Below are 27,281 nucleotides of genomic sequence, written 5' to 3' on the forward strand. Positions count from 1 at the left end.
AGCCTATGGGACTTACCTAGACAAAGATATGCATAGTTGGCTCTTGAGTCCTCTAGGCAATTTGCCAAAGAGGGTGATACTTCATGTTGACATGCACAGATGTCAGCCTCGTTTGAGCTACATGGCTTTAGCATGAACAGGTTACCCCCTAGTAGTCCCTCGATGCACCATCTCTTGATTTGAGCAGGCTAAAGATTCACAGGATCATCAAGATGCATCTTACCTAGTTGGATATCAAGTGAACATAGTTGTGTCAGAAGTGGAGCAGCGGTGGAAGCATAAACATGTGCTGAAATAAACTGCTGAAACACGAGACAAAAAGAGAAAAGAACACGATACAGATGAGAACTCAGATGTATGCACGGGAAATGGAATCCATATATCTGAACACGAGACACTCGCATACAACAGTGAGTCACTGGCTGCGTGGGCACTGGCACTCGCTCCTCTCTCCACAGAGTCTGCAGATGGTGAAGATGAAGTGTCTGACTGAGGAGGAGCCACTGAGTATAAATAGGTTGAAAAAGTGGGGAGCAATAATGCTGGTCGGACAGCATTAAAGCTGGCCGACTGGTGCATAAAATGCTCCACTGGCATAAAATGCCACACCAGAAAAATACCTAAAATACCTAATAAAAATGCCCAACCCAGATCAAGCTCAGACTCACACATGAGCTGACAAATACTCTGCTAACACCCTCTCTCAAATCATGAGTGATCTGATACAATACAATAGTACAATGAAAAGGGATCAGAAACTATACAACATAGAACCACCAAGTAGAACCATGGATACCCAAGCAGTGGGTGATCAAGCCACTACCAAGGTGCCTTGGAGAGAACCTAATGTCGATGTCGATCGTACCAAACACTTGAAAATAGAGAAGATCATAGCATGTCTCTGTGTCCATCACCAATGTCTCGCAGTAGCATACAAGACCATCCTGGCAAAAATGCCCCTGAACATAGGTGACCATGGATTCCCCGCCTTTGGCCAGACTGCCAAAGTGTGCCCTCATGTGAGCTCCAGACAAAAGCCTCCCGCTCTCTGTCAGATAACCAGCTCATCATGAACCTGGATGTCAATCCCAGCTCCAGGACTTGATTCCGCCAGACTGAAGTCGATGCGTTAGGGACGTCCCTCTCTGGAACCTGTGCACCTGTATAAAAGTATAGATGAGGCGCGGCTGCCCCATCTGAACACCCGCTCACACTCCCTCTCTGGCACAAGAGAGTCGTGAGGGATGACCTCATCACCACCACTAGAAAGCAGGCGAGGGAGGGGCCACCAAGCCCTTCCCGCGATCCGAAGAAGAGGATCCCTTCCGCGCCTTGGACTTCACCTTGGTCGGAGGATCGGAGTCGGAGTCCGATGAAGGAGAGGACTCATCGGTAGAGTCAGCATCCCGCTTCGTCTTCTGCTCCTTCTTCCTGGAAGCTGCTAACTTCTTGTAGTCCTTCCGCAAATGTCCCTTCTTGCCACAGTGGTAACACTGGGCCTTCGACTTCTTCTTCCCGTCACCCCTCTCTGAAGCTACATAAGCCTCACCTCCATAATGTGCCGGAAGCCGCCCCTGTAATCTCAAGGATGCCTCATGCTCAAGAAGCATCGAGGTCATATGTGTAAAACTGACAGGAGTCGATGATGTCTGCGCTCGCAAAGCATTGGCCACTCCATCAAACTCCGGGGGGAGCTTGTAGAGGACCGTCCCGACGAGATGCACCTCGAGAAGAGCAGATTGCATGTGCCGAAGCTGGTCCTGTACTTGCGTAACACGAAGAAGAAAAGACTGAATAGTATCTTTCGGCTCAAACTTCATCTGTTGGAGCTGGCCATAAAGTGTGACGGCCCGCATGGTGAAAGGTGCCTCGTACATCTGCTGCAACTTCTGCCATACTTCAGGAGATGTCCTACAGGAGGTAACCGCCGGTAAGACCGCTTTAGAAATACACCGAAGCAACGCCAAGTAAGCACGGGCATCATCCGAGTCCCATGTGAGCACCGCTTCGTCAGGGTTGTCCTCATCAAAGTCTTCAGGAAGAGGAAAAGGACGGAGAGGTTGAGGAATAGCTCCACAGATGATGTACCATAACGGCTTCTGCACAAACCAAGCTTTCATGACAGCACTCCATGTGAGATAATCAGGTCCATGTAACTTATCATCAGTGGAAGTGCACGGAGGAGCCATATGGAGAGGATAAGAAGAGAAGTAGAGAAGAGATGGAATTTAGAGAGGAAACACAGCCAAAACACAAGCACAGACGGCAGAAAATGAGAGTTCACATGCAATATAACCCAAAATCTGATCAATAGAAGACAAAAGCTGCTGCAGAAAGTCAAAAAATCAGTCAAAAACTGCCAAAAACAGCAAAAACGGCCTGAAGTAACAGTCATCCAGCCACGAGAGACGCTGAATCAGCAAAACGCAGGCTGTAAACTGGAGAAAAACAGGTAGAAAACTGTCGCCAACAGCTGTAGATGAAAAACGCAGGCAGCAGAGGGTGCGTAGGCAGCAGGCGATGGCAAAACTGCAAAAAACGCAGGCTGAAAACAGCCCTAAAACAGGTTGCCTGGCTGCGACAGCAGTCGTCTAATCAGCAGGGGTACAAAACAGTCCTGAAATCAGCAAGAAAACACAGCAAAAACACAAATCCTGAAAACTGATACCATGTCAGAAGTGGAGCAACGGTGGAAGCATAAACATGTGCTGAAATAAACTGCTGAAACACGAGACAAAAAGAGAAAAGAACACGATACAGATGAGAACTCAGATGTATGCACGGGAAATGGAATCCATATATCTGAACACGAGACACTCGCATACAACAGTGAGTCACTGGCTGCGTGGGCACTGGCACTGGCTCCTCTCTCCACAGAGTCTGCAGATGGTGAAGATGAAGTGTCTGACTGAGGAGGAGCCACTGAGTATAAATAGGCTGAAAAAGTGGGGAGCAATAATGCTGGTCGGACAGCATTAAAGCTGGCCGACTGGTGCATAAAATGCTCCACTGACATAAAATGCCACACCAGAAAAATACCTAATAAAAATGCCCAACCCAGATCAAGCTCAGACTCACACATGAGCTGACAAATACTCTGCTAACAAGTTGATACCAGGGTAGGAGCTAGGGACAAAGATGGCTTTCTACTACGAGCATTTCCTTCATACTGGAGATGATGGATTTATTGTTTGCCCGATATATGTGGACACCCACCTTTCCCATGGGATCAAATGTACTATTGGCCAGTTGCGCACCTCCTCACATCAGCTAGAGATTAAGACTAGCAGATAGCACATATGCCAAATATGTCAGTTAGAGCTAGAGACAAAGAAGCATCATATCTGCCGACCGTTGCCGAACGTATTATGAGATTTATGGTAGTTTTCACTCTCTCTCTTTAGAGAAGGAATTGAACCACTATCCAAAGTCATGGATTTTACCGATCAGCAATGCCTTGGCCTCTTTCTCCTTGAGATATGACAACTTCGTGACATGCGCCTCAAGAGTACCACCACTCCACAACACCGGGGCCCTTTATAGAGGCAACTCATAGACTTCTTTGCAAAGGAGACTCGAGAGACCTCCGTACAGTTACAACCCTAGTCCACACAAGACTCTCTCACCGCCACAGTCCACACAAAAACAAGGAGTACTGATTGATCAGCCTGTTCAACCTAGCCGGTCTAGACGTCCTGGGCCTCGGCCCTCGACAAAAATACCGACGACACCTTCATAGGCAAATACAAGGGATTATTGCTCGGGCTAGAGCTAGGCTCTCCATACCCACATGAGTTTGTACCATCTCAAGCGCATTGTTACTAGATAGAGCTCTATGTTTTACACATAGTCATAGTTAGTTTCTTTTCTCATTTTGTTTTGTGCTACATATTTTGCCCAGACAGTTATACCATCATACATATGATTGTAACTCATGGTCTCATAGGTTATTTTGGCCTTCTGTAGACATTAAGATATCATATCATTTCATTTCATCATCTCTCTCTCTCTCTCTCTCTCTCTCTCTCTCTCTCTCTCTCTCTCTCTCTCTCTCTCTCTCTCTCTCGGCCCATAATTGTATTACTTACTAGAAACAAAACATACAAGTGGCCAATATGACATTAGTTACAAATGAACTGTATGGCTAATGAGGGGATTGAGAAAACCGTACTATGCCAAGAAAGCAAATCAGCCCTAGAAAGAACACCCGCTACCTAAATGATGACAAGTTGCTAATGAAAAAGATCTCTAAAAGTTGTCTTAAGTAATGTTGCACATACTAGGTGGTATCTGGTACCAGAAATTGACCAAAGATATTTATAAGCCATAAGTGTCAGCTGGTGATACTAAGGATTTGGCATTTAATACTTAATGCCAATCAGGGGACTCACGAAGAACTAAAATAATTATTGAATTAATTTTCAAAAATTTAAAGCTAAAAATTAATTTAATATTTTAGATAATGTTGGAAAATGGAATGAGAAGGCTACACTTGGAAAAACTTACCCATGCAAGTGAGAAAGATGTTTTCTAGGCTAGAAAAAAGAGAAAGAGAGTCATTCTAGCCTTATGTAAGCTGAGAGAGAGAGAGAGAGAGAGAGAGAGAGAGAGAGAGAGAGAGAGAGAGAGAAGGTTTCAATAATTGCTACAATAGTTGACAAGCCATTTTCAGCCGACAAGAGACCCTCTGTGAGCTGGTGATATGCCCTAAAGAGAATATAGCAATAGGTGACAACAATTTCAGCCAAACAAACATCATATTCAAAGAGTTCCATCAATGGAGACAGCTTTCATGGCTGTCTAGAGAGGGCAGCAGCTGATTTCTTCCATTTTCTTGCAATGGAAGTCTGAATTTTCTTCTATTCACCATTCGCTCTCATTCTCTAGCCATTTCCCAGCCTTGCTCCGAAGATCTAAGCATTCTAATCCTCGGAGGCTGAGAAATTGTATTTTTTTCTTCCCCAGTTCCTATGATGTCCTATTAGGCTTCTCCATCACTGGAGGCCCTAAGACAGCATTATGGACTCAGTGAGCAAGACGACACTCCACTTTCACCTTCACCTTTTTTTTCTACTCCTATTCCAGATTTCACTAACATGACAGAGGAGGACTTTGAGGAGTACTATCGCAACAAGTACGGTAATGTTTACACCCCTCCTACAAGCTTTGCTACCACATTCGGACCAGTTGGTGAGGCTGCAATCCTGGAGGACATACAGCATTTGGAGCGTCTAGCGATCCATCTTCATCATTTCAGCCAGGTCCAGTGTCAAGTTCGTACAAACCTTTTGAGTTGAATGAATCAAAACCCTCCAATGTTTCTTCTTTTGAGATGCAGGATCCGGATGGCTTTGCGCATGTGAACTTTGACTCACTTCCCTCCCATTCCACCCTCTTCTACCTCCACCCTTGATCATCTCTCTTCATCCTTTCAAAATCTCAAATTACACTCCACATCCGCTTCACACACACTAGGGGTTGGATCTTCCAACTCTGCTCCTAGCACCTTCTCCTTCTCTATCCCATTCTCTACCTCTTTGCCCCATGGTACTTCGTTAGGGGGAATGCCACCCTTTAACACAGTGCCTCTCACCTTTCCGCAAATGAGCACACCCATAACACCTAGGACGGCTGTGATGGGCATCCCCCTCACTATACCCAGATTCACCTCTCACATGACCACTCAAACACAGGGGATTCCTTGGCTTATGGTGTGTCATCCCACTTACATTGGGTTGCACCTATACAGGGATTTCCATCTTCTGCTCCACGTGTTCCCATCTCACCTTTACCTTGGGCTACTCAGACGGCTACCATACCCATGCCTAGTTAGCCCATTCCTACCTATGGATCCACCTTCCACACTACCCGCATGCTTGGTGGGCACTCTGGGGCCCTTTCCCAAGTGCACTCCATTCCCCCATCTTACCCCCATTACACTTTTTCACACTACCCATCTCCCAGCACTACCACTCCTATTGCAACGGCCAAGAATGCCTTCACGGATAAGACTCATTTTAAAGGGTCGAATTTCACCATTTGGTCGAATTTCATGCAACAAGTGCTCAAGTCTCGGGGTCTTTAGGACCTCGTCATTGGTCTAGAGCCTATGCCGGGACCCTCGACTAGCTCACTCTAACTACATCTTTGGGACCTCGTCATTAGTCTAGAGCCTATGCCGGACCCTCGACTAGCTCACCATGACTACATCCATCAATGGAGAGCCCACAATGCCACAACCAATGTTGAGCTGATACAGGGATTGCTTCCTGAGTTTCACTCTAAGTTACAACACTTCCGGCTCGCGTCAGAGCATTGGAGTCACCTTCTCGACCACTATGCGGCTCAAGATTGTACTCGGCGCATAAATCTTGCTTTGAGCTTCAAGAGTTCTCTATTAAGGAAGGAGATGATCTAAAAGTCAAGTTGGCTGAATATAGGCGATTACTTGCAGAGTTTGCCACTACTGGCTCTCCAAAGCCAGACGACGATCAAGATACGTTCTTCTTGAATAAGTTGCCTGAAAAATACTTCAATTTCATTCAGCACATCATCTCACGCCTCGATTACCAACCTTCTACGAGTTTGAGTGCCAGTTTTTGCATTACGCGAGGCTACATGATCAAGTCCACAATAAATCCTCATCATAGCCTTATTCAGAGCAAAGGGGGTTGGTTGCCTCTTCTTCAGGAGGTAAAACCAACAGTGGCAAGAACTCGCAAGATACGAAGGCAAGCCAATCAAAGGATGACTCCTCTTCCTCAAATGGAACCATAGAATCTAGACCTATTTGACAGCAACTCCCTAAGAAAAACTGGTTTTGCACACACTACCAGAGAGCTAGCCATGTGGACAAGGAATGTCGCTTCAAGGTCCAAAGTCTTCCACCTACAAATCCTCAGCAGACTGTTGCGACTGCACAGTCCAATGGGGCTACGCCTTCCACTCCTGCTTCATCTGCTCCTTCAACACCCATTGTTGCTACTAAACATGTGGCCCGAGCATAGCCTCAACAGACAGTCTTTCACTACCCCTGAGGGACTGGCTGATTGGTCTGCAGGTCCCGATCTCGTTGCACTTCATGCATCCATCTCACCTTCCTCTCCACCTCGTCAAGCATTCCCTTAGCAAAACCCTACTACTAGACGTACACGATAGTGGACACCTTCTTAGACTAGCATGTCTCTAGGTCCTTTAGAATACCCTAGGTTAGTCTAGCATCCATTTTTCGCACTCTTAGAGTCGGGCACATAGGATTCATTGTGCTTAGCTTTTCCATTCCTAAGTCTTCCGCTACATTTAGTCACACACATACACATTCATTGCATTGCCTTTTGAGTTAGATTTTCTCTATGTTATGTTTTGCTTTGGAGCATCTCACCACTAACCTTTGTGTTTGCTAAGTCTTCCGCTACATTTAGTCACACACATACACATTCATTGCATTGCCTTTTGAGTTAGATTTTCTCTATGTTATGTTTTGCTTTGGAGCATCTCACCACTAACCTTTGTGTTTGCAGTTTCTTATCTCTTTTGTAGGGTTTTGTCTTTCAATGTAGGGCTAACTTGCAAATTGCTTTGGTCCTACCTGGGCTAGAGACGTGGGGAGGCGCACAGTTCCTTTCATGGTTTCATCATCCTAGGAGTGCTTACTCTTCTTCCAACATGGAGTTTTCCCTTCCGAAATGGATCATGCAGCATCTCTCTCGATGCTATCATGGCAGTGACTTCTACATTGCTCTTCAAGGGGGGTGCTTCATCCACTTCATCTTTATCATCTTCTTCCATTCCTTATGGTTCTTGGCACCACATGAAGGCCGACATCAAGCTCCTCTTCCTTCTTCGGCATCTACATCTAGGTTGAGGGGGGTTCCTACCCTTCTTGGTATTCTATAGGCTTCAACACTTTGTCTTCGACATCGGCTTCTCCCCCCTATTGTACCTTCCCCTTTGCATTGCATGATTTCATCATCTTTGTACTAGGGTGCTTAGGCAAGTGAACAATTTTCCCACGAGGTACATTGTCCAAGTGACACTTGTTGCATGGCCATTCTTTAGCATGTAGCATACTTTGCATCTCATTGTGCAAAGCACCACTTGAGCAGATCCTAAGTTGTTTCCACTAGTGGCTGTTGAAACCACACCACCATACTCCCTCATCATATTTTCCTTCATCATCGACATCCAGTGATGGTAGGGATAGTATGCTTGCTTTGTGAAGGTCTTGGATTTTACCATCCCTTTTTTTTACTCTTCCGCCAAGGGCACGGATACTGAGTAGGACGAAAACTTATGTGAAACCCTCACTTAAATGTTAACTTCCTCATACCTAAAAAGCCCTTTTTTTTTTTTAAGTCCAGCTCTTCATGTTATTTGTCTTTACTCTTGGTGAGCTGATAGGGCTAGAAGCTATAACTATCTTGGAAAGTTGAATCCTTGGTTATATTGGAGGTAGCAAAAGTTAGGGTTAGTCTTGGAAGCGAGATTCATGGAGCTCTGAAAGTAGCTTCATGCCCAAAGTGTCCACAACTAGTGGATGTGCATCTTGGCCTCGAGCACTCAAAAGGGAGGTGATCTCCACTATAGTGAATGCATTGCATCTTTTACCCAAAAAGAATTGGTGTATACATATTTTACATACTCTATTTTATAAAAACCTCTATGTGCACATTTCTCTTTTCCTTGAGGAACCCAATACATACAAGCATACTACTAGTAATATCCCATACGCAAATGTGACAAATATGCAAAATATAGTTTGAAGTCATATTTGCAAATTAATTGAACAATGCTGATATTGGATTATGCTACTACTTTTAATTCAATTACATAACTAGAATATCTAATGTACATTTCTTAATCAAGCAGTTGCAAGAGAAAAGTAAGCATTCCCAACCATGAAATTACACACATTTTGTGTTAAACATATTCGTAAAGACATTCCCAACCATGAAAATACACCTGCATTTTGTGTTCGATATATACCTAAAAAGTATTATAAAGTTCATGTATATCAAAGCAAATAGAAAAGAGAGAGCAACTATTACATACATAACACATGCAGGTGCAAAACATCTTTCCAACCATATGCAGCAAAAATGTCAGAAAGTTTAAACACTAACATTGAGAAAGTACCTGGACTCGAGCTACATTGAACTTGACCCGATTCATCTCACTTGCTATACGCTCCAACAGCCTACTTCGTGATTCTTCTACACTGACAACAATATCGGTTGTTTCTCCTAGCACGCCATTACTTAGAGGCATGCTATTTTCACTATGGGAGACAATTGACCCATCTTCAGGCATCCCTTTCAGCTCCACCAAAAGTTTTTCAATCTGTGCAAATAAAAATTTTATACCATCTCTCTCTCTCTCTCTCTCTCTCTCTCTCTCTCTCTCTCTCTTTTGAGTGTGGAACTGATGCCCACTCTTGCTCATTGTCTTGTCTTCACACACACACACACACACACACACACACATTCTCTCTCTCTCTCTCATAAGGCAGACTTGTCATGAGCAGGAATGTACCTGGCGTGAGACAGACCTATTGTTAGCACTATAGTGATGCAGAGATGTACTGAATGCATTGACGTAGGCGTACTTTATGCAATAATGTACTAACACAGCAATGTACTGACACAAACCCAGATGCCAATGTACTGAGATTGCAAACGTAATCAGATTGATATGACACGAATGTACTCAGAATGACATGAATGCAGACCTGGTTGAATGTATTGATGCACTGGCTTGTGGACTAGACAATGATGCATTGACTTTGATTTTGATTATGTCCTAGAGTATGCAGTAATGCACTGACTGGGGCTGCAATTTGTATTTGTGCAGTGACTATAAACAATGTGAAGGCATTTAGACTCGTAAAAAATTACTAGGCTTGCAACCAAAAAAAAAAAGGGGGTGAGGATTTAGGGAAACCCTGGAAATTTGCAAGAATCACAAAAATTGCTCTGATTTGACAGTACAAAGTACAAGCTGAGTGGCTTTGCACACAATGTGTGAGAGATGGATAATGTAGACAAATGCAAGCATCAAACCGTGGAAAATGAATATCTCAGAGACAAATCTAATCAAGAACTAACACAACCGTTCATGGAAGCAATGTTCAACACCCCTTCTAAGAACACACGGTACAAGACGTATGGCCGTAGGGTCCGTGATTGGACAGTCTTCCCAGCATCTGGCAAGACCTCGCGTACCATGAATGAAAAGAAATACAAAGAAATTCATCTCATGCTTTGCTCTGAACTACAAATTATAAGAAGAGAATTGGAGAAAGAAATACGAGAGCGGGTCAAAGCCAAACTGATAGTAAATCAAAGGGCAAAAATGCAAGACATGCAGATAAAGATTAAGAATGACTTACAGGCACAAATGCTATCCAAAATGCACACACTGAAAACTAAAATGCTGAGAGTGATAGATCCCTACAAATCTGAAATCTTAGAATTGGAGGAAGAATTGAATACATTTAAGAAAAAAGAAATGAACGTGCAAGAAGAATTACAAAAAGAGAAAGAGGCTTTGAAGGCATGTGAAAAGGAGATTCACTCATGGGTAGAAGTGGCAAAGACAACACGGAAGCAGATAGAAGAAGCCAGCCCATGTATTGAGGTAGTAAAAAAGAATAAGGGAACATCAGTGAACAAGACTGAAGTAATGAATGCTACCTTGGAAGAAGAGGCTAGGAGACACAAGCTAGGGTTTTATATATACGGGTAGTAGGATGGGAGGAGACGAGCAGCCCACAAGAAGATGCTAAGACACTTGCTAACAAAATTGGGGCTTCAGACGTACCTATCATCAATGCTTGGAGGGTGGGGAAAGAGGACTCTAAGTCCAAGGCTCTAATTCTTCGCTTTGGGGACATAAAGAAAAAAAAGGCTTTCCTCTCCAAGAGAGCCCTCAAGGGTGAGAAGATTTATTTGGATGAGGACCTTACCCTAGCACAAACAGCATATCGCAGAGAACACATGCCCAAGGTATTAGAGGCTCACAAAGAGGGAAAGTGAGTTGTTTATAGCGATGGACGAGTCATTATCACTGACAAAAGGACTTCATGATGGTACAAGGCCTATGAGACACTTCGAATGTCAATATGGAATTGTAATGGAGCCCTACGCTTGGATGCTGGTTACTTTGAAGATAACTTCCGAAACATAGATATAGCAATGTACACAGAAACACACCAATGTAAAGGTAGCCGACTACTAGACGTGCAGGGATACAGGTGGGAAAGTGCATTTTGTCTAGTAGCTAGAAAACCAAGAAGCACTAGGGGTTCTGGAGGTGTGGCCATACTATACCGGGAAGACCTCAAAGGGATAGTGCAAGTAATGAAAAGAGATGATGATGCATGATATTTATGGATTAGGATACATGCACGAAGACCATGGGATATATTCATCACAATATGCTACTTACCTCCTACAAATTCTACCTAAGCCACACCAGATGGATCTCCCTTTGATGTACTTTATGAGGATGTCATGAGATATGCTAGCATTGGGGACATATTATTAGTAGGAAATTTCAATGCATGCACTCGAGATACACAGAGTGACTTTTATATGCATGATAATGCCATGTTTAAAGAGATCGACATAGATGAAATAGGCCTACGCAAGAGAGCCCAGGATAAAGAAGTGAGTAACTATGGGACACACCTATTGACTTTGGGAAGTGCACATAGACTAGCCATCTTTAATGGTCTACCACAATGGCCAGGATCTCACAATTTGGCATGTTGGAATCACAAAGGAGGGGCAAGTGCTGTGGACTACTTGATAGGCTCACCAGCATTGATACCAGACATCCAAAACTTTAAGATATCTAAGAGACCGATTGGCATAGCAGCAGATCATGCTATTTTGACATTCATGCTCTCTTGTGTACATATGAAACATGAAACACCATGCCTCTCTAAACATCCCAAATACTACTTTACAGGAGACACCTCACACATCTACTATGGTTCTCTACATACCAGTTTACATACATTGGACTTGAGTAGATCGTTGGAAGAAATGTACAAGGGATTTAGCAGAGGCCATACATGGATCAGTGATGTATGCATTCCCACACACCTTGCCCCAATGTAGACGCACACAATCTACTACTCCCCAAAATAGCTGGTATGATGATGAGTGTAGTCACCCGAGCTCACTTACAGAGAGAAGTGGAGCTAGGCACTCAGACACATCGCCAAGTAAAGGCGTTCTTCAAACGCCTTGTGGGGAAGAAGAAACAAGACTACTTACCAAAAGCAGAAGCAGAGATATATCAACTATTTTTGGGGCGGGATAGCGAGAGCACATGGAAGATGTTTCATGAAGGACAACGCCCCATACAGATTACATCACCAGATGCTTGGCTTGACTATGGGAGGCAGTTGTATGACCTACCAGGACAGCCATCTATGCAGCCCCCACAAGCTTGTAGGCCAACACAGTGGTCTTTCTTCACATGGAAAATGGTTAGGGATGCAATTTATAGATTACAAAATGGAAGGACACACGATGAGAATGGACTAGTAGCAAAACATTTCTTACATGCTTGTGACATATTTGCACCCATATTAGCACATATGTTCAATAGAGCAATATGTGAAGGTTTTCCTATGAGTTGGTCAGACAATACTATAATTCCGCTATTTAAAAGTGGTGATCCCCTGATTCCTAGCAACTACAGGACTATCATGATCGGTCATACTTTGGCCAAGATATATGGATCTATATTGGAGTATGAACTCAGTGAGTGGGCTGAAATGCAAGGCAAGAGAGCACAAGGACAAGCATGTTTCAGACGAGGATATACCACGCTGGACCATATTCTCACACTTAGAGCCATTATTGAGGAGAGTTGAGCCCGAGACAAGAGGATCTATTGTTGCTTTGTAGACTTTTGCAAAGATTTTGATACAATGCCTCATACACGCATATGCAGAGATTGCAAGAATCCTATGTGGCTTGAAGATACAATCCATCATCCGATTAAAAGTGGCAGGTGTTGGGTGTAAAGTCCCTTCGTCTCCGTGTAAATAGTCTTACATGTGTCAACACACCCTTATTGTACCCTAACATATAAATACATTCTTTTATTCTTTGTGTACAGTCACGATCTAGTACACCTATCTCTACGTTCACTCTCTCTAACTCTTAGCTCTACAGCTCGCGTCTTACGTCTCGATCTCGCACTCCATTGCGCACTCTCTCCCCTTTAAACTGGTATCAAAGCTTAAGGCTTCACGCGCTTCCCGAGACCACTAAAAGGAGATGAGTAGTTGGCAGCTCACATGTGATAGTCAGGACCAGGCGGCGGGTCCAACGTGGACGAGTGGGCAGTAGCAGGCATGATGGCAGTGGACTCCGTGTCTAACGCAACAACTGGCAACTCTTGCGCGACAAGCGACGTCCGACGGGGGAACCAACGTAGCAACGTGCAAGTGAAAGCTGCAGGGAGTCGTTGTGACCTGCGTGACGCGTTGGGCGAAAGGCCAGGCGAAAGGCCGGCAGGGTTCCAAGTCACGTGACGTGACTGCCGTCAGATGGGTAGATCAATGGACCTTGTCACTTCTTCTTTTTTAAAGTCAAAAATCCATTTTTTTTCTTCAAAACCATCTTTGAATTTCCCCTTGGCTTGATTGGGGTTCGTGCGTGCAAGCACAGTGTGCAGATTTGTGCAAATTTAGGCCTAGAAAATTGGGGCTTTTCAGATTGAGTGTTGTTCATGCATAATTGAGGCATCTGTATTAGAAATTGTAGACATTGTGCATGTTTGAATTGGGGATTTCGACAAATTTATTGAAATTTTACTCATTGGAGTGAAATTTCTCAACATTGGACCCATAAAATTTGGGGCTTTTGTTGTATTGGTGAAATTTTGTTCAACTGAGTCAAATTGGCTGACAATCGTGCACACTTGGACATGGAAATTTTGGGGCTTTTGCAAAATTTTGTGAAATTTAGCTAAATTTACCTGTTTTATGCTCTCGGGAACATGTATTAATGCAATTGGGGCAGATGGGGCAGATTTGATAGTGAAATTTTGGGGCATTTGCTGAAATCTATAGATTTTGGCAAAGTTGATGCGTGAAATGTACTTTGGGAATATTGCTGAAGCAATCTTGTTGCCATAAGTAGAGTGATTTGAGCATTTTTATCTCCTGCTTGTGCAATTTTGAAGAAATTGCAGAAATTTCTTGGTGTTTTGTGTATCAGAAGTTTATACAAGCACATATGTATGCAGTACACATGTTGCACAGCTCCCATTGAGTTGATGTATTGCTGATTATTCATGCTGCAGCAGTCTTAGTGATCATTTGCAGATCTGGGATTGTTGCATGTGTATTTTTTTGGTGATATAGCTGAAGTGGGAGTTACTTGGCAGTGATGTATGCATTTAATGGATGTTGAAAGCGCAGTCATACTGTTGAAAGTCATTCATTCTACTTCTGTACATGTACTTGGACTGAATCTTGCTATTATTTGCTGAAAATTTGGGCTGAAATCAGCTGAATATTCAGCTCATTTTTGTTGTCATAAATTGCAGCATTGAATTTCTGGTGTATTGTTGAAAAATGGCTACAAATGCTTTTAGCAGCAATGACACTAAATCCCTCTTTGAAATCAAGAGGTTTCATGGCATTGGCTTTGACTTATGGAAGGATAGGATGCAAGGCATTTTGTTTCTCAAGGACTATGAAGATGCTCTCTTGGAGACTAAGCCTGCAGCAATGACAGATGTGGATTGGGATAGACTTAACAAGAAAGCCATTGCATACATTAAGATGGCAGTGTCTGATGATGTACTTGCGTCTTGATACAAGTTCTGCTATATGGAAAAAGCTTAAGGACACTTATGAAAATACAACTCCTGTGAATCAAGTGCATCTTATGCGTAAATGCATGTGGTAACAGCATTGGGACTATTCTTACGCAGGACGGCCGAGTTGTGGCTTATGAGAGCCGAATTCTCCATAGTGCACAAAAGAATTTGCAGGTCTATGAGAAAGAGCTCTTAGTTGTAATTCATGCACTGTCTACATGAAAACATTATTTGTTGGGGGTTGATTTTACAGTGAAGACAAACCATCAAACTTTGAGGTACTTTCTGACGTAGACAAAGTTGTCAGAGAAGCATATGAGATGGGCAAATTTTCTCTCTATGTTTCATTTTCAGATTGTACATATTGATGGTAAAAAGAATGTTGTGGCTGATGCGCTGTCACATAAGCCACAAATTTCAGCCATCAGCATGGTTTATCACATTGAGTTGGATGCCATGAAAGAGCAATATGTTGCTGATTCGGACTTTGCTAATGTTTATGATCAGCTATGCAATGGCCAAAAGTATGAATACTTTGTGCTAAGAGATGGATTTCTGATTATGCATGAACGACTGTGTCACAAAGCAGTTAAGGCCTAGAGTTATCACTGAAAGTCATGCTTCTCCATATGCAAGACACAGAGGTATTGATGCCACAGTCAAGGCAGTGGAGCATTTCTTTTATTGGCCAACTTTGAGGCATGATGTAGAACACTTTGTTAAGACATGCATCGTATGCTAGAAGGTAAAACATGATAGCCAAAAGATGACAGGTTTGTTGCAGGCCTTGTCTATTCCAGAAAGGCCCTAGCTGGCACGATTATTTTTGCAGCACATCTTTAAGTATCATGGTATGCCAAAGTCGATCATTAGTGATTGAGACCCCCGGATGACCAGTTTATTATGAAAGGGGTTGTTTGAGAATATGGGTACCACGCTGAAATTCTCATCCTCCTTCCATCCGTAAACAAATGGTCAATCTGAGGAAGCAAATTTCCACAGTGTTAGATCTTTTGAGGTGCCACGTTTCAGGCCACAAGACACAGTGGGAGTAATATTTGCCCTTGGTTGAGTTTGCTTACAACAACACAGTGCATAGCTCTTCTTGCAAAGCTCCATTTGAGGTGGTTGAGGGTGGCAAGAACGTACCACCTATTCTTGAAACTAAAGATAAGATCTTTGACGCTAATTGTTATGTGGAAAACTTGGATGTAGCCTATGCAAAGATAAAATATGCACTTCAGAGATCGTAAGAAAAGCAAAAGAGGACAGTTGATCGCCATACACGTGCTTTGCGGTTTGCAGAGGGTGATTATGTATTGCTACATTTTGAAAAGGCAAGGTTGAAAAAGATGAAAGGAAAAGAAAGATTGTATCTGAAGTTGAGTATGAGATACTATGGGCCCTTCTAGGTATTGGAGAAGATCAGCAATGTGGCATATCAGCTGAAATTACTTCCACATTGGCAGATACACAATGCTTCTCATGTCAATTTGTCGATGTCTTTTCATGGTGATGTGCCAAAGGATATGTCTAGTGAAATTCAGCCTAAGGTTGAGGAGTTTGATGAGATTTTAGTACCCGAGTAGATTTTGGCACACAAGGAAAGAAAGGTCAAAGGTAAAGTTTCCAGGAGATACTTGGTGAAATTTTAGAATTATTCGCCAATGGATACCAAATGGATGGAAGAGAATGACTTGGCAGACCATCCTCAATTGTTGCAACTTTACCTAGATGCCTTTCAATTAGAGCCGACTTTAGTTCGGGCTCCGTAAGGTTCAATAGAGCAAGGGTTCGGAGTATTGCCTGATGCCCAAGGAGGAGGTAGCACTTCCACTCCTTCAGTTATGGACAACTCTCGTATGTAGTGGATCTCGAATGTATTCAGCATGCATCCAAGGTACTGCGCTGACAGTTGTTTGCCATGAGGTCACTACTTAGTGTACTAGTCACTGTGAGATGTATGCAGATGCATATGAGTTCCACCCGAGCACTGGAACTATACTTTTGCATCAGCTTATGATTAATTTGGCATGAGTTTTGCCTCAATTTTGAGACAAAAACTCTGATCAGTTTCAGCTCAGTTTTTATCAGCTTGAGAACCGTTTATGGTCACTTTTGAGATCAATTTTGCGTTAGTTTTTGCATTGATTACTATCAATTTTTAGATCAGCAAGTGATCAATTTATGATTAGATTATGCTCAGTTTTCAATTGTTTATATCTGGGTTCCATGGACAACAACATATGTTATGTTACCATTGATATTTTAGCCATGGTTTATGCTTTGGTTATGCTATGATATGGTTTGGTTTTGCTAGATGAGTTGAGCTCATGAAAAATAGACATGTCACATGATAATTTGGCAATGTTTTTTAAGATTCTTTGTGAGTCTTATGTTATGTTATAATTGGTTGGTAATTTTCAACATGTGTTAGGCATATGGAATGGTTGAGCAATAGTACGCAATGTTGTGTTAACTATGATGCCTTGTGGAAATTCCACTCCACTATTTTGCTTTTGATGCATCTGGCAGTGCAATCGAGGACGATTGCAAGGATTTTAGGGAAAGGCCTGTCATGAGAACATGTATTTTTTAAACTTAACTAAACGTGTGGATTAATTATTAATCACATGGTTAAGTGAATGTTGCACATATGAGGTGTAACCGGGGTTAGAGTAAATTTACGAGCCCAGGATCCGAGGAAATCACGGGATGTCAAAGGCAAAAGTTACAATAAGTTATGCCACACAGGTACTTGGTGGTATCTGGTATCAATTGTTGGCCTACGTCATTCATTTGGCCATAAGTGTCAGTTTGGTAACACTAGAGAAGTAGCGTTTAATAGTACTTAACGCCAATTTGATGGTTAAAGATAGCGCAGAGACACTCGAGAATGAAAGTTGCCAAGGTAATTTAATTATTGGCCTGTCATATTATTTTTCTGGGCACTGAAATAATTATTAGATTAATTTTTAATATTTAAAGACTGAAAATTAATATTTAATTATGGATAATGCTAGAAAAACCATTTGGGAAGGTTGTCATTTGTCAAAAATGCCCGTGTAAGACTAAAAAACGTCTTTAAAGACTAAAGAGAGGCATTTTAGTGTATTCAGCCTACAAGAGAGAGGAAATAGATGCTGCTGGTCTAATTTGCAACCATTGAAGGACCTTCTAAGAGGTAGCCAAGGGCAAGAGAAGATCAATTAACAACAGGTGACAGCATCTACAAGCTGTTGAGACAGGGCAGCAACAGTAAATGACTGATTTTCTTCAGTTCTTTCCTTCTACAAGCTATTGAGATAGGGCAACAACAGTAAATGACTGATTTTCTTCAATTCTTTGCAAAGAAAGTCTGAATTTTCTCTCTCCTCAGCATTCTCTCACATCTCCCAGGCTTTCTACAGCCTTACTCCGAAGATTACAACATTGAGATCACCAGAGGCTAAGAAATTTCAGATTTCTCTACTGTTAACCCTAATCTGCAACAGAAATTAGAATTTAGCAACAACCTCGAGAAACGTGTCGAAAATTGAAAGCTCCAATACTTGGATTCAATAGGGTTGAAGCTGTTTTCAGTCAAATTCAGGTGGAGGGACCAGCAAATCAATGAATTTGGGGCATTTTCCATCTCCATCAGAGCAGTGAAAGCCAATTGACAGCCCGAATCAAGGGGCAAATCAAATTGAAGACTTGCTGGTCATTTTGGACAGCAACAGGAGTTGGAATACCGAAAGGGATTGGGAGAATCCCACTGTACATCAACTTCTTCTTCAATTAAGTTAAATAAATACCAAGTGTCCAATGTCCAAGATTATATGGTAAAGTGTGCATTTCAATTTTGTGAATTTGTTAATTGCTATAAATAGTGCTTAATCGGGTTATTTACCACCCTATCCAAGGAGGAAGGCTGGTTTCACCTCTTGCTACCCTCAAGTCTCCATCTCCTTTGGCCTTCCACCACATCCAAGATCTGAGAGGGGGTATTAGCAATATTGTGTGTCATGTACAACCATCTCCTACCTATAAGCCTCAATCCGACTTTAAACAAGGATGTTAGAGTGTTGGCATTGTGAGTATCCGTAATTTTATGTGTTTTAGACACTTCAAATGAAGGGTACATTAGTGCATTTCAATTCCTAATTATTTTTTCAATTAAATATTGAGATGGCTCATCAACATTGATTGGGAATTACTGACACACCAGCCAATTATGATTGTTCATGTCTCGAGTTGTGACCAAGTCATGAGACTGAGAATATGGCTAGGGGAGGATAGGAGAACCTACCAATTTCACTAGAAGGATTCCCTTGTGGCTAGTAGGTACTGCAGCTAGTATACTCGTAATTGGTTTAATGGAGTATCCTTTTATGGGGCTTATTCTAGATTGGGATCGTCCATTTGATAAGAAACCATATTGAAATATTTTTACTCCACCTGAAATATTCCAAATGTACGTGGGGAAAACAGAATGATTGGCAAAATATGTCATATTTCATTTTTTGGTATTGTGATCATTTTTGGTCAGTTAGGTACACTGACTTGAACACTCACATTTTGGGCCTTGCCCTAGTTTGTGTACTAGTTGTAGCCTTGGTTTGCCTATTTATAGACAGCTCACCCCCTTACTCCATTCAATCTTCATTCAGCCAGCCCTCCTCATTTTTGTGTCATTCCCTTTGTTTTTGTCTAGCATCACACACACTGACGCTTAGTACTACGTGTTGGCAATAACCATTGCAGCCTTGTATCTTTCAACAATTAGTTAATTTGTTCTTTCTTTCTCCTATGTTTCATTCAATCTCCTTCTCTATTCACTCCACATTTGCTCTTCTTTCTGTTGTGCGCTCTCACAAAAGCAACCTAATCATTGGAAGATTCACAACACTTCACATTTAAATCTTCTTAAGCTTTTCCATGGTGATTTACCTAAGGTTTGATGAAATCTTGGTTCCTAAATAGATATTCACACATAAAGAAAGGAAGGCCAAGGATAAATTTGTAAGTTCCATGTCACCACTTAGAAGTTAGCAAGTTTCAAAACTATAAACCACTTGATGTGAAATGGATGGAAGGAGGATGATTTCATCGAATGACCTCATTTGTAAACTTTATCTTGATACTTTTTAGTTGGAGCCAACTTCACACAAAGCTCAACCAAGCTCAACAAAGTGCAAATTTGGGGGTTTGCTTTGATGCTCAAGAGGCGGGTGCTGCTCACATATCTAGAGGTGGTTTCTGCTTCCTTGGTACAAATATGCTCACGTATTTAGAGGTGGTTTGGAGATCTTTCAAATTTCATGTAGATATTTCTATGATCAGCCTATTAGACACTTGTATATCTACAATTATGCTTGGTTTCCACTAGTGCACTCTATACCATTTTGATAACTACAGAACAATATAGTTGTAACTTGTGACTAGTTATATAACGGTACAATGAATACCACCTAGGAATATGTACATTACTAATACATGGGAGTAACAGCCATGTTCTTGGTTATTTAGAGAAATGTATGGATAACTGTATGTTGGCAATACATGGAGTTATAGTAGTATGCTTGGTTACTTGAAAACATGTACAAATAATTGTACATTGGTAATACATGGAGTAAGGGTGGTACACATGGTTACTTGGAAAATATGCATTAGTCATTCCATGTGTGAGGTTGAATCTTAGCTACATGCAATTGCTTTCACCTATAATTTTCAAGAGGAGATAAGTCACCATAATGAGAAATGAACTTAATGATTTAATTAAACCTTGCCAAGTTTTCAAACTAAAATGAACTTTAATCCTCATGTCCCTAGCTCTTGACACAGTGACAATAGTGAAGGATTGTGACCACTTTGTTGGTCATGCAACTCTTTTGATGCCCGGCAATTTTTTTAGACAAGCCATTATTGTTTTGCCAAGTAATCTAATGTTTGGATAGAAACATTATCAGTCAAATTGTTTCCAATGTGACAAAACTTTCAAAGGTGTCACAGAAAAAAGACAATACTTATTAAAGACATGGTTGTCGGTTGCATCGTGGTAATCTTCAGATTGTGGTCATGACTAGAGTGCAAGACCAAGAGGATCGTGATCACGTCAAAATTGTCTTTTATTCTCCTCACCAAGACCGTAATTGAGGCTGATTGTGATCTTCTCCTAGCAAGTCATCAATGAGATTGCGAGTGTGGGAAGGCATGAGTGTGAATGAATGATTGAAGCAACACAAACTAGCATGTTCATGGTTGGCAAAGATCAAGCGAAAAATTCTAGTCATATATCACCAACTTGTTCACACCCACCAGCATATCATAACCCCCTGCGCCCCCCCCCCCCCCAAAAAACATATGGTCCACTTCATAAAAGGGGCTCACAAAACAAAAGGCCTCAAATATTCGCGCAAACAAGTGACCGAGACTACCATGCTCAAATCAAGCACTGTTATCATAGATGTAAGCATAACATATATAGTTGTCAAGGAGAGATTACAAAGATTATGTTAAAACATGGATCTAGGATATGGCAATGCGGAAGCTATGGAGGTTGAAAGATAAAGAACAAACTCATGAAGACATAAACACAGACAAGACCAACTGTCACACAAGTGAATTAGGTTCCAAGATTGAGGCTTGGACTCATAAACACAATCTTGTGTGTGAACAATGACACAGACACTTTACTGGAAAGAAAAGAGTACTATCATTGCATTGAAAAAAGAAAGCAAGCATAATGCTTTATAGGAAAGTCTAGGCAGCACATCCTCCTACTGTGCTTATGGGATTCTTGTCCTGAGCCCTCACTGCTCCATCCAAAGAGACTGAAGTAGATGTGATTGCAAACATCTCAACACCCCTCCTCAATCACAACCAGAAGTACAAAGTGTGTAGATGCTTTAGTGAGCAACCACCTGAAAAGTGTGGGCACACCACAAACTTGATAAACACCAGAGACTATCGCGGAAAAGGCTAAGTGTGGGTACCAAAGACATGGTGGGCATCCAAAGGCTATAACAAGGGCCTCACAAAGTGTACAGAGGCTGTAGTACAAGGTTACATGAGGAGTTTACAAGCTTATGTCAGAAGCATTAGGGCTAGGCAATACAAAGCTAAAAAAGTCTATCAGAATAGAAGGACTGATGAGGTTTGTCCTTCTCCTGGTAGTCTTCTTCTTCTTTTGCTCCATGGTCTTCTTCTTCTTTAACAACAACTAGATAGGCCTTTTGGGACCTCTTCCAAGCATGATAAAACTTCTTAATGTGTCCGGTCCTTTTACAAAAGTCACAAAATAGTTGGTTCTTTCTTCCTTTGTTCCTATTACTGACATACAGCATTTGTTCATCTTTAGAGGTGCTTGGTTCTTCCTTTGACTTTATCTTCTTTTCCTCCTCTAACAAAGAAGCTTTAATGTCAACCAATTTGGGGTTTGGCATGTTGATTAAGGTGGTTGAAACATTATCATAATCAGAATGCAAACTTTTTAGTAAAACACCAATACAAATATCTTCATTCATTTTGAGATTTATCCCTGTAAGTTGTGTTGGGAGACTTTCCATGTAGTTCAGATGAGATACCAAGGATGTATTAGGCTTCATATCAAGTCGAAAGAGTTCAATCAGTAAACCATATTCTAAGGACTTCGGACTGTGTATCAAACAAGGTATTTAATCTATCCCAAGTGTCATGGAACATGTCACAAGCATCTACATGATGGATGTAGCTATCATTCAACTCCAATTTGATGATGGCCTATGCTTTGTCATCATTCTTCTGCCAAGTAACTACAAGAGTTGCATCTCGAGGCTTCTTTGCTTATCCATTGGTAATGGTCCATAGGCCCTTCTTCATCAGGATTAGTTTGATGCAGGTTTGCTAGGTGTGAAACCCAACTCCTTTGAAGTGAGCTATTGGAGAGTCTTTTTCCATGTTAGATGGCTGGAGCAGCAACAATGAGCTGTTGGAGAGTCTTTTCCCATGTTAGATGGATGGAGCAGCAACAAATCAGCACCCAAATTCTCAGATTAGATCAGCAAATGAGATGATTGCGTCAAAGAAACATTATCATAATCAAAAGAGTAAAATTTTTAACAAAACACCAATACAAATATCTTCATTCATTTTGAGATTTATCCCTGCAAGTTGTGTTAGGAGACTTTCCATATAGTTCAGATGAGATGCCAGGGATGTATTAGGCTTCATATTAAATCGAAAGAATTCAATCAATAAACCATACTTTGAGGACTTGGACTGTGCACCAAACAACGTATCTAATCTATCCCAAGTGTCATGGGACATGTCACAAGCATCTACATGATGGATGTAGGTGTCATCCAACTCCAATTTGATGATGGCATGTGCTTTGCCATCATTCTTCTGCCAAGTAACTGCAAGAGTTGCATCCCGAGGCTTCTTTTCTTGTCCATTGGTAATGGCCCATAGGCCCTTCTTCATCAGGATGAGTCTAATGGAGGTTTGCCAGGTGTGAAACCCGACTCCTTTGAAGCGAGCTGTTGGAGAGTCCTTTTCCATGTTGGATGGCTGGAGTAGCAACAAATCAGCACCAAAATTCTCAGATCAGATCAGCAAATGAGCTGATTGTGTCAAAGGACACAAGTGACAAAAGTCACTAAATGAGTGTCAATAGACACTATGCTTGTATCTTCTTGGGTCTTCCAAAAACTTCAAGATCTTCAAAATCCAAATCTTCCCCTCCTTGATTTCATGTTGAGAACTTCAAATTTAGTAGACCGGAACTTAAGTTGACTGGAACAATGAGAAACTTAAGTGAAAAAGAGAGCTTGAAATGAAGTGGCTATGACTGTCATAGTTAGGGTTTGGACAGAGCCTGTTTTTTTTTGCTTACAGCGGCTCATATAGTGAGCCATTTGGCAAAATATTTGAGCTAAGAGTGGCTTAGGTAGTGCCCTTCCATTGCCCCATGGTTGTGGAAAGAACCGTTGAGCATAGGCGCAGCATTAATCCTACAACAGGCTGTCGATGAAATTTGCGCCAGATCTAAGAAAAACTCCAATGCTGATTACAGCGCGCATGAATCTGGTCAATTTTTAGGACAGGAGAGAGCGCCCTGACTTGGAGAAGATATCCATAGAAGAAAGCTCAGGGAGACGTGCCTTGGTTGAAGAGATCTCAGCCCTCCAAGCCAGTTAGGTCCTATAGGCTATGATAGTCATGAAGGAAAAAATGAGGATGGAGGTGAAAAATGAGCTCATTAGCTGGAGCTGGGCAAAGGTGGAGGGAAGCTAAAAGAGCAAAGAAGGGAGCCAAGGCCATGCCTGACCGGGCTCTGATACCATGTTAAAATATGGATCTTAGGACATGGCAATGCAGAAGCTATGGAGGTTGAAAGATCAAGACCAAACTCATGAAGACATAGACACAGACAAGACCAACTATCACACAAGTGAATTAGGTTCCGAGATTGAGACTTGGAATCATAAACACAATCTTATGTGTGGACAATAACACAGACACTTTACTGGAAAGAAAAGAGTACTATCATTGCATTGAAAAAAGAAGGCAAGTGCAATGCTTTATAGGAAAGTCTAGGCAGCACATCCTCCTACTGTGCTTATGGGATTCTTGTCCTGAGCCCTCACTACTCCATCCAAAGAGACTGAAGCAGGTGTGATTGCAAACATCTCAACAAATTACAGCATGGCGGAGTAGATATGAGAACCCTCCTTGCCCCCTACCACGTATATATGATATGTTACACCCTATCATACCCACTCATGGAAATTAGTGGTAGATTCATCATTACTCATGATGACTATGCTCTTATGGCATGTTAGATAAGGACTAGATACAGGATATACTTCAATAGACTTAGCCTTTTTTCTTTTTTTTTTGTTAACATGATAATCAAGACATGGACTTCTCGTACTTAATTTGTATCATATGCTAAGCTTTCAGTAAACTGAAAGTTGTTCATTTTGTAACAGGGCTTCAGCATTTGTAATCATCTGATTGTGAAGTATGGCTGGCACAAGCCACATTTGCAGAAGTGAAAGTACTTGGTAAGGAGACCCCGAGCAATGGACATGGAGTATACACTAATAGCAATTTCAAGAGCCACTTGAAAAATCTCAGAGGGAGTGTCGTTGACGTACCTTGGATACCACATGAGAAGTGTCTAGAAGGAGCTCGAGGATCTCCCGTGCCTCCGATGCTTCGGCGCGGCGCTTGAGGCCATCTTGAAGTGCGAGGAGGGACGAGCTGACGCCTTCTTTGGCAACAACAAGCTTGCTTTTGAGATCAGTAAGGGGCATTCGCATGCGCAGGACGGCACCATCCACGTCCACGAGCTTTGTCGAGAGGTTCACGAAATCAGCATAATCCCTGTTGATGAGCTCCACAAGCTCGCCTTTGAGAAGGCGGAGATGGCTACGCAGCTCCGACCGCAGAGTCTCGAGGGGCACATACTTCCGCAGATCCGCGATGTAGGCCTCGCTGCTGAAATCGGAAGCCATGAAGGTGTTCTTGTCGAACCACAGGGGCATGGTGTCTCCATCCTCTCCGAACAAAGACATCACGGACTTTGGACCTTGAGACACAGGCAGCAATGGCGACGGGGAGGACGACAACGGTGGATGCAGATCCGCCATCTCTCTCTCCGAGTGCACGACCATACAACTAGCTCTTTATGATTACACGATAATTACTTGAGATCGTCGCATGCTCTTTGATGAAAACGCTCTAAGAGAGCGTGCTCGGGCCGCTTCCGTTTGATGGACTAGCCTTATGTCCACTAATGGACTAAGTGACTCGAGCCTCTCCATTGCCTTCACACCCTCTCAACCATAATTAGCTCATGCAAGGGTCGTTGGGGACATGTCCACTCAAGGATTACTTGGGTTTTCAATTGCCTTCATGTCTTGTACATTATAATTGTGCTCGCGCAAGGGTCATCCTGGACTTGTTACATAGGAGATTTCAATGCTTTCAATGGCATATACAAATCCATTCTAGTGGGTCGATAGTTGCCAATCAAGATTTGGCTCACAAGCTCATTGGTTACAGCTGTTGAAGCTCCATCAGCACCCTTGTTTTTTAGGGTGCTAGCTAGAATCGCCCAAGGTCGTGCAAACCTTGCTAGTCCTACTGCTGCCCATGAGACCATTTGCTAGTGGGGTTTGACCAACCCTCCACCCCATTGGCATGTAGTGCGGCACAACTTTAAGGATTGTCTTGTCCACACACAAGTTTCGTCGTTAATACTCCCCACTACAAAAACACATTAGGATAAAAGAAAAGGCAAGATGGAGCTGAGGGAGCCACACCACCAATTGTATCACAATGCCTATTATTTGCTTCCACAAGGAAATGGAGTATCCTCATTTTGACAAGTACTCTACTTACTAGCATTTGCCTCTAAATAATAGAGTTTATTAAGTTGGCCATACACACACTACTTAAGACAACTACCATGGCATGCACAAGTCAGGTGAACTTGCACATATCATGGCCCTAAAACACTTGAGTGTGACTTGTTTCTTACATCTCTAAGTAAACAAGGGTTGTCCATGTTGATAAGAAAGAGGTAGATGTTCTCTTTCACATAAAAAACCATGTATTTTTTCCCTTCACTTCTTATTCTTCTTCTTCTTACTTCTCTACATCTTGTTTCTCAACTCTCTTAAATAATGTAGATGTTTGCTCTTCTTTCTCTATGACCATTTATAGTTTTGCATGTTTTGTATTCTATTTTGTTTTCTTTTCCTTACATATAAAAGGACTACTCTAGTAGTGCTTGTTTTGATTCTTAGATAAGCTTTCATAGGGCTCATATTTCTCCTTTCCTTGAGGTAACTTTACAAAATAGAGTGAAACAAGCTTGCCAAGGCATCTTAGGGACAAGTGTAAGGAGTAGCAATAAGCCCCAATGTAACCCCTAGCCTAGCCTAGCATAATCTATATGTTATTAGCCTAAACTCTACATGTTTAGGCTTAAAAGAGGGCTTAGGCTAGGCTTAGGCTAAGTTAGACTAAGCATATGCTATGCTTAGGATAGGGTGGACTTATCCTAGGCTAGGGTTACAGTTAGGCTAGGCTAGGCTAGGCCAGGTTATAAATAAGCTAGAGCTTAGCATTAGGCTAGGCTAGTGAATAAGTTTAAGCGTGGGTCTAGGCTTAGGTTAAACTAAACCTAAGGTGAGGAGCTTAGGTCTAGGCTTGGGTCTAGTGAATAAGTTGGAGCTTAAGTCTAGCCTTAGGTTAAGTTAAACCTAGGCTAGGCTTATGCAAGGTACATGTGAAAGCTACACCTATGCCTAGTGTAGACAGGCTAAATATAGCCTACATAAACACGTGGGCTAGTCTAGGCTAAACATATGCATAGTCTAGTCCAAGTTAGGCATTGGGTATGCATAGGTTACATGTAGGATGGACCATGCATGGGCTAGGCAAATGGTAAGCATAGG

At 42.1% G+C, this 27,281-nt stretch overlaps 1 protein-coding gene across 2 annotated transcripts in view; it reads right to left on the bottom strand.

The window, feature by feature from the left end:
• Positions 1–25,612, bottom strand: part of LOC148033998 (oligomeric golgi complex subunit-like protein) — a 106,301-nt gene extending 80,689 nt beyond the window's left edge. Inside the window, exons 1-2 of one of the 2 annotated variants that reach the window (XM_087682006.1) lie at positions 24,972–25,611; positions 9,136–9,339 (exon numbers count right to left, since the gene is read on the bottom strand). In XM_087682006.1, the coding sequence (XP_087538132.1) occupies positions 9,136–9,339; positions 24,972–25,490 (723 nt within the window). In that variant the 5' untranslated portion in view covers positions 25,491–25,611. Of the gene's footprint in view, positions 1–9,135; positions 9,340–24,971 lie in introns of both variants that reach the window. The other variant, XM_087682007.1, reaches the window with a different exon arrangement.
• Positions 25,613–27,281: the final 1,669 nt, after the last annotated feature.

Source organism: Lygodium microphyllum, chromosome 7, assembly GCF_053477565.2.
Source record: "Lygodium microphyllum isolate KBCC chromosome 7, Lygodium_microphyllum_v1.1.10, whole genome shotgun sequence".
NCBI lineage: Eukaryota > Viridiplantae > Streptophyta > Polypodiopsida > Schizaeales > Lygodiaceae > Lygodium > Lygodium microphyllum.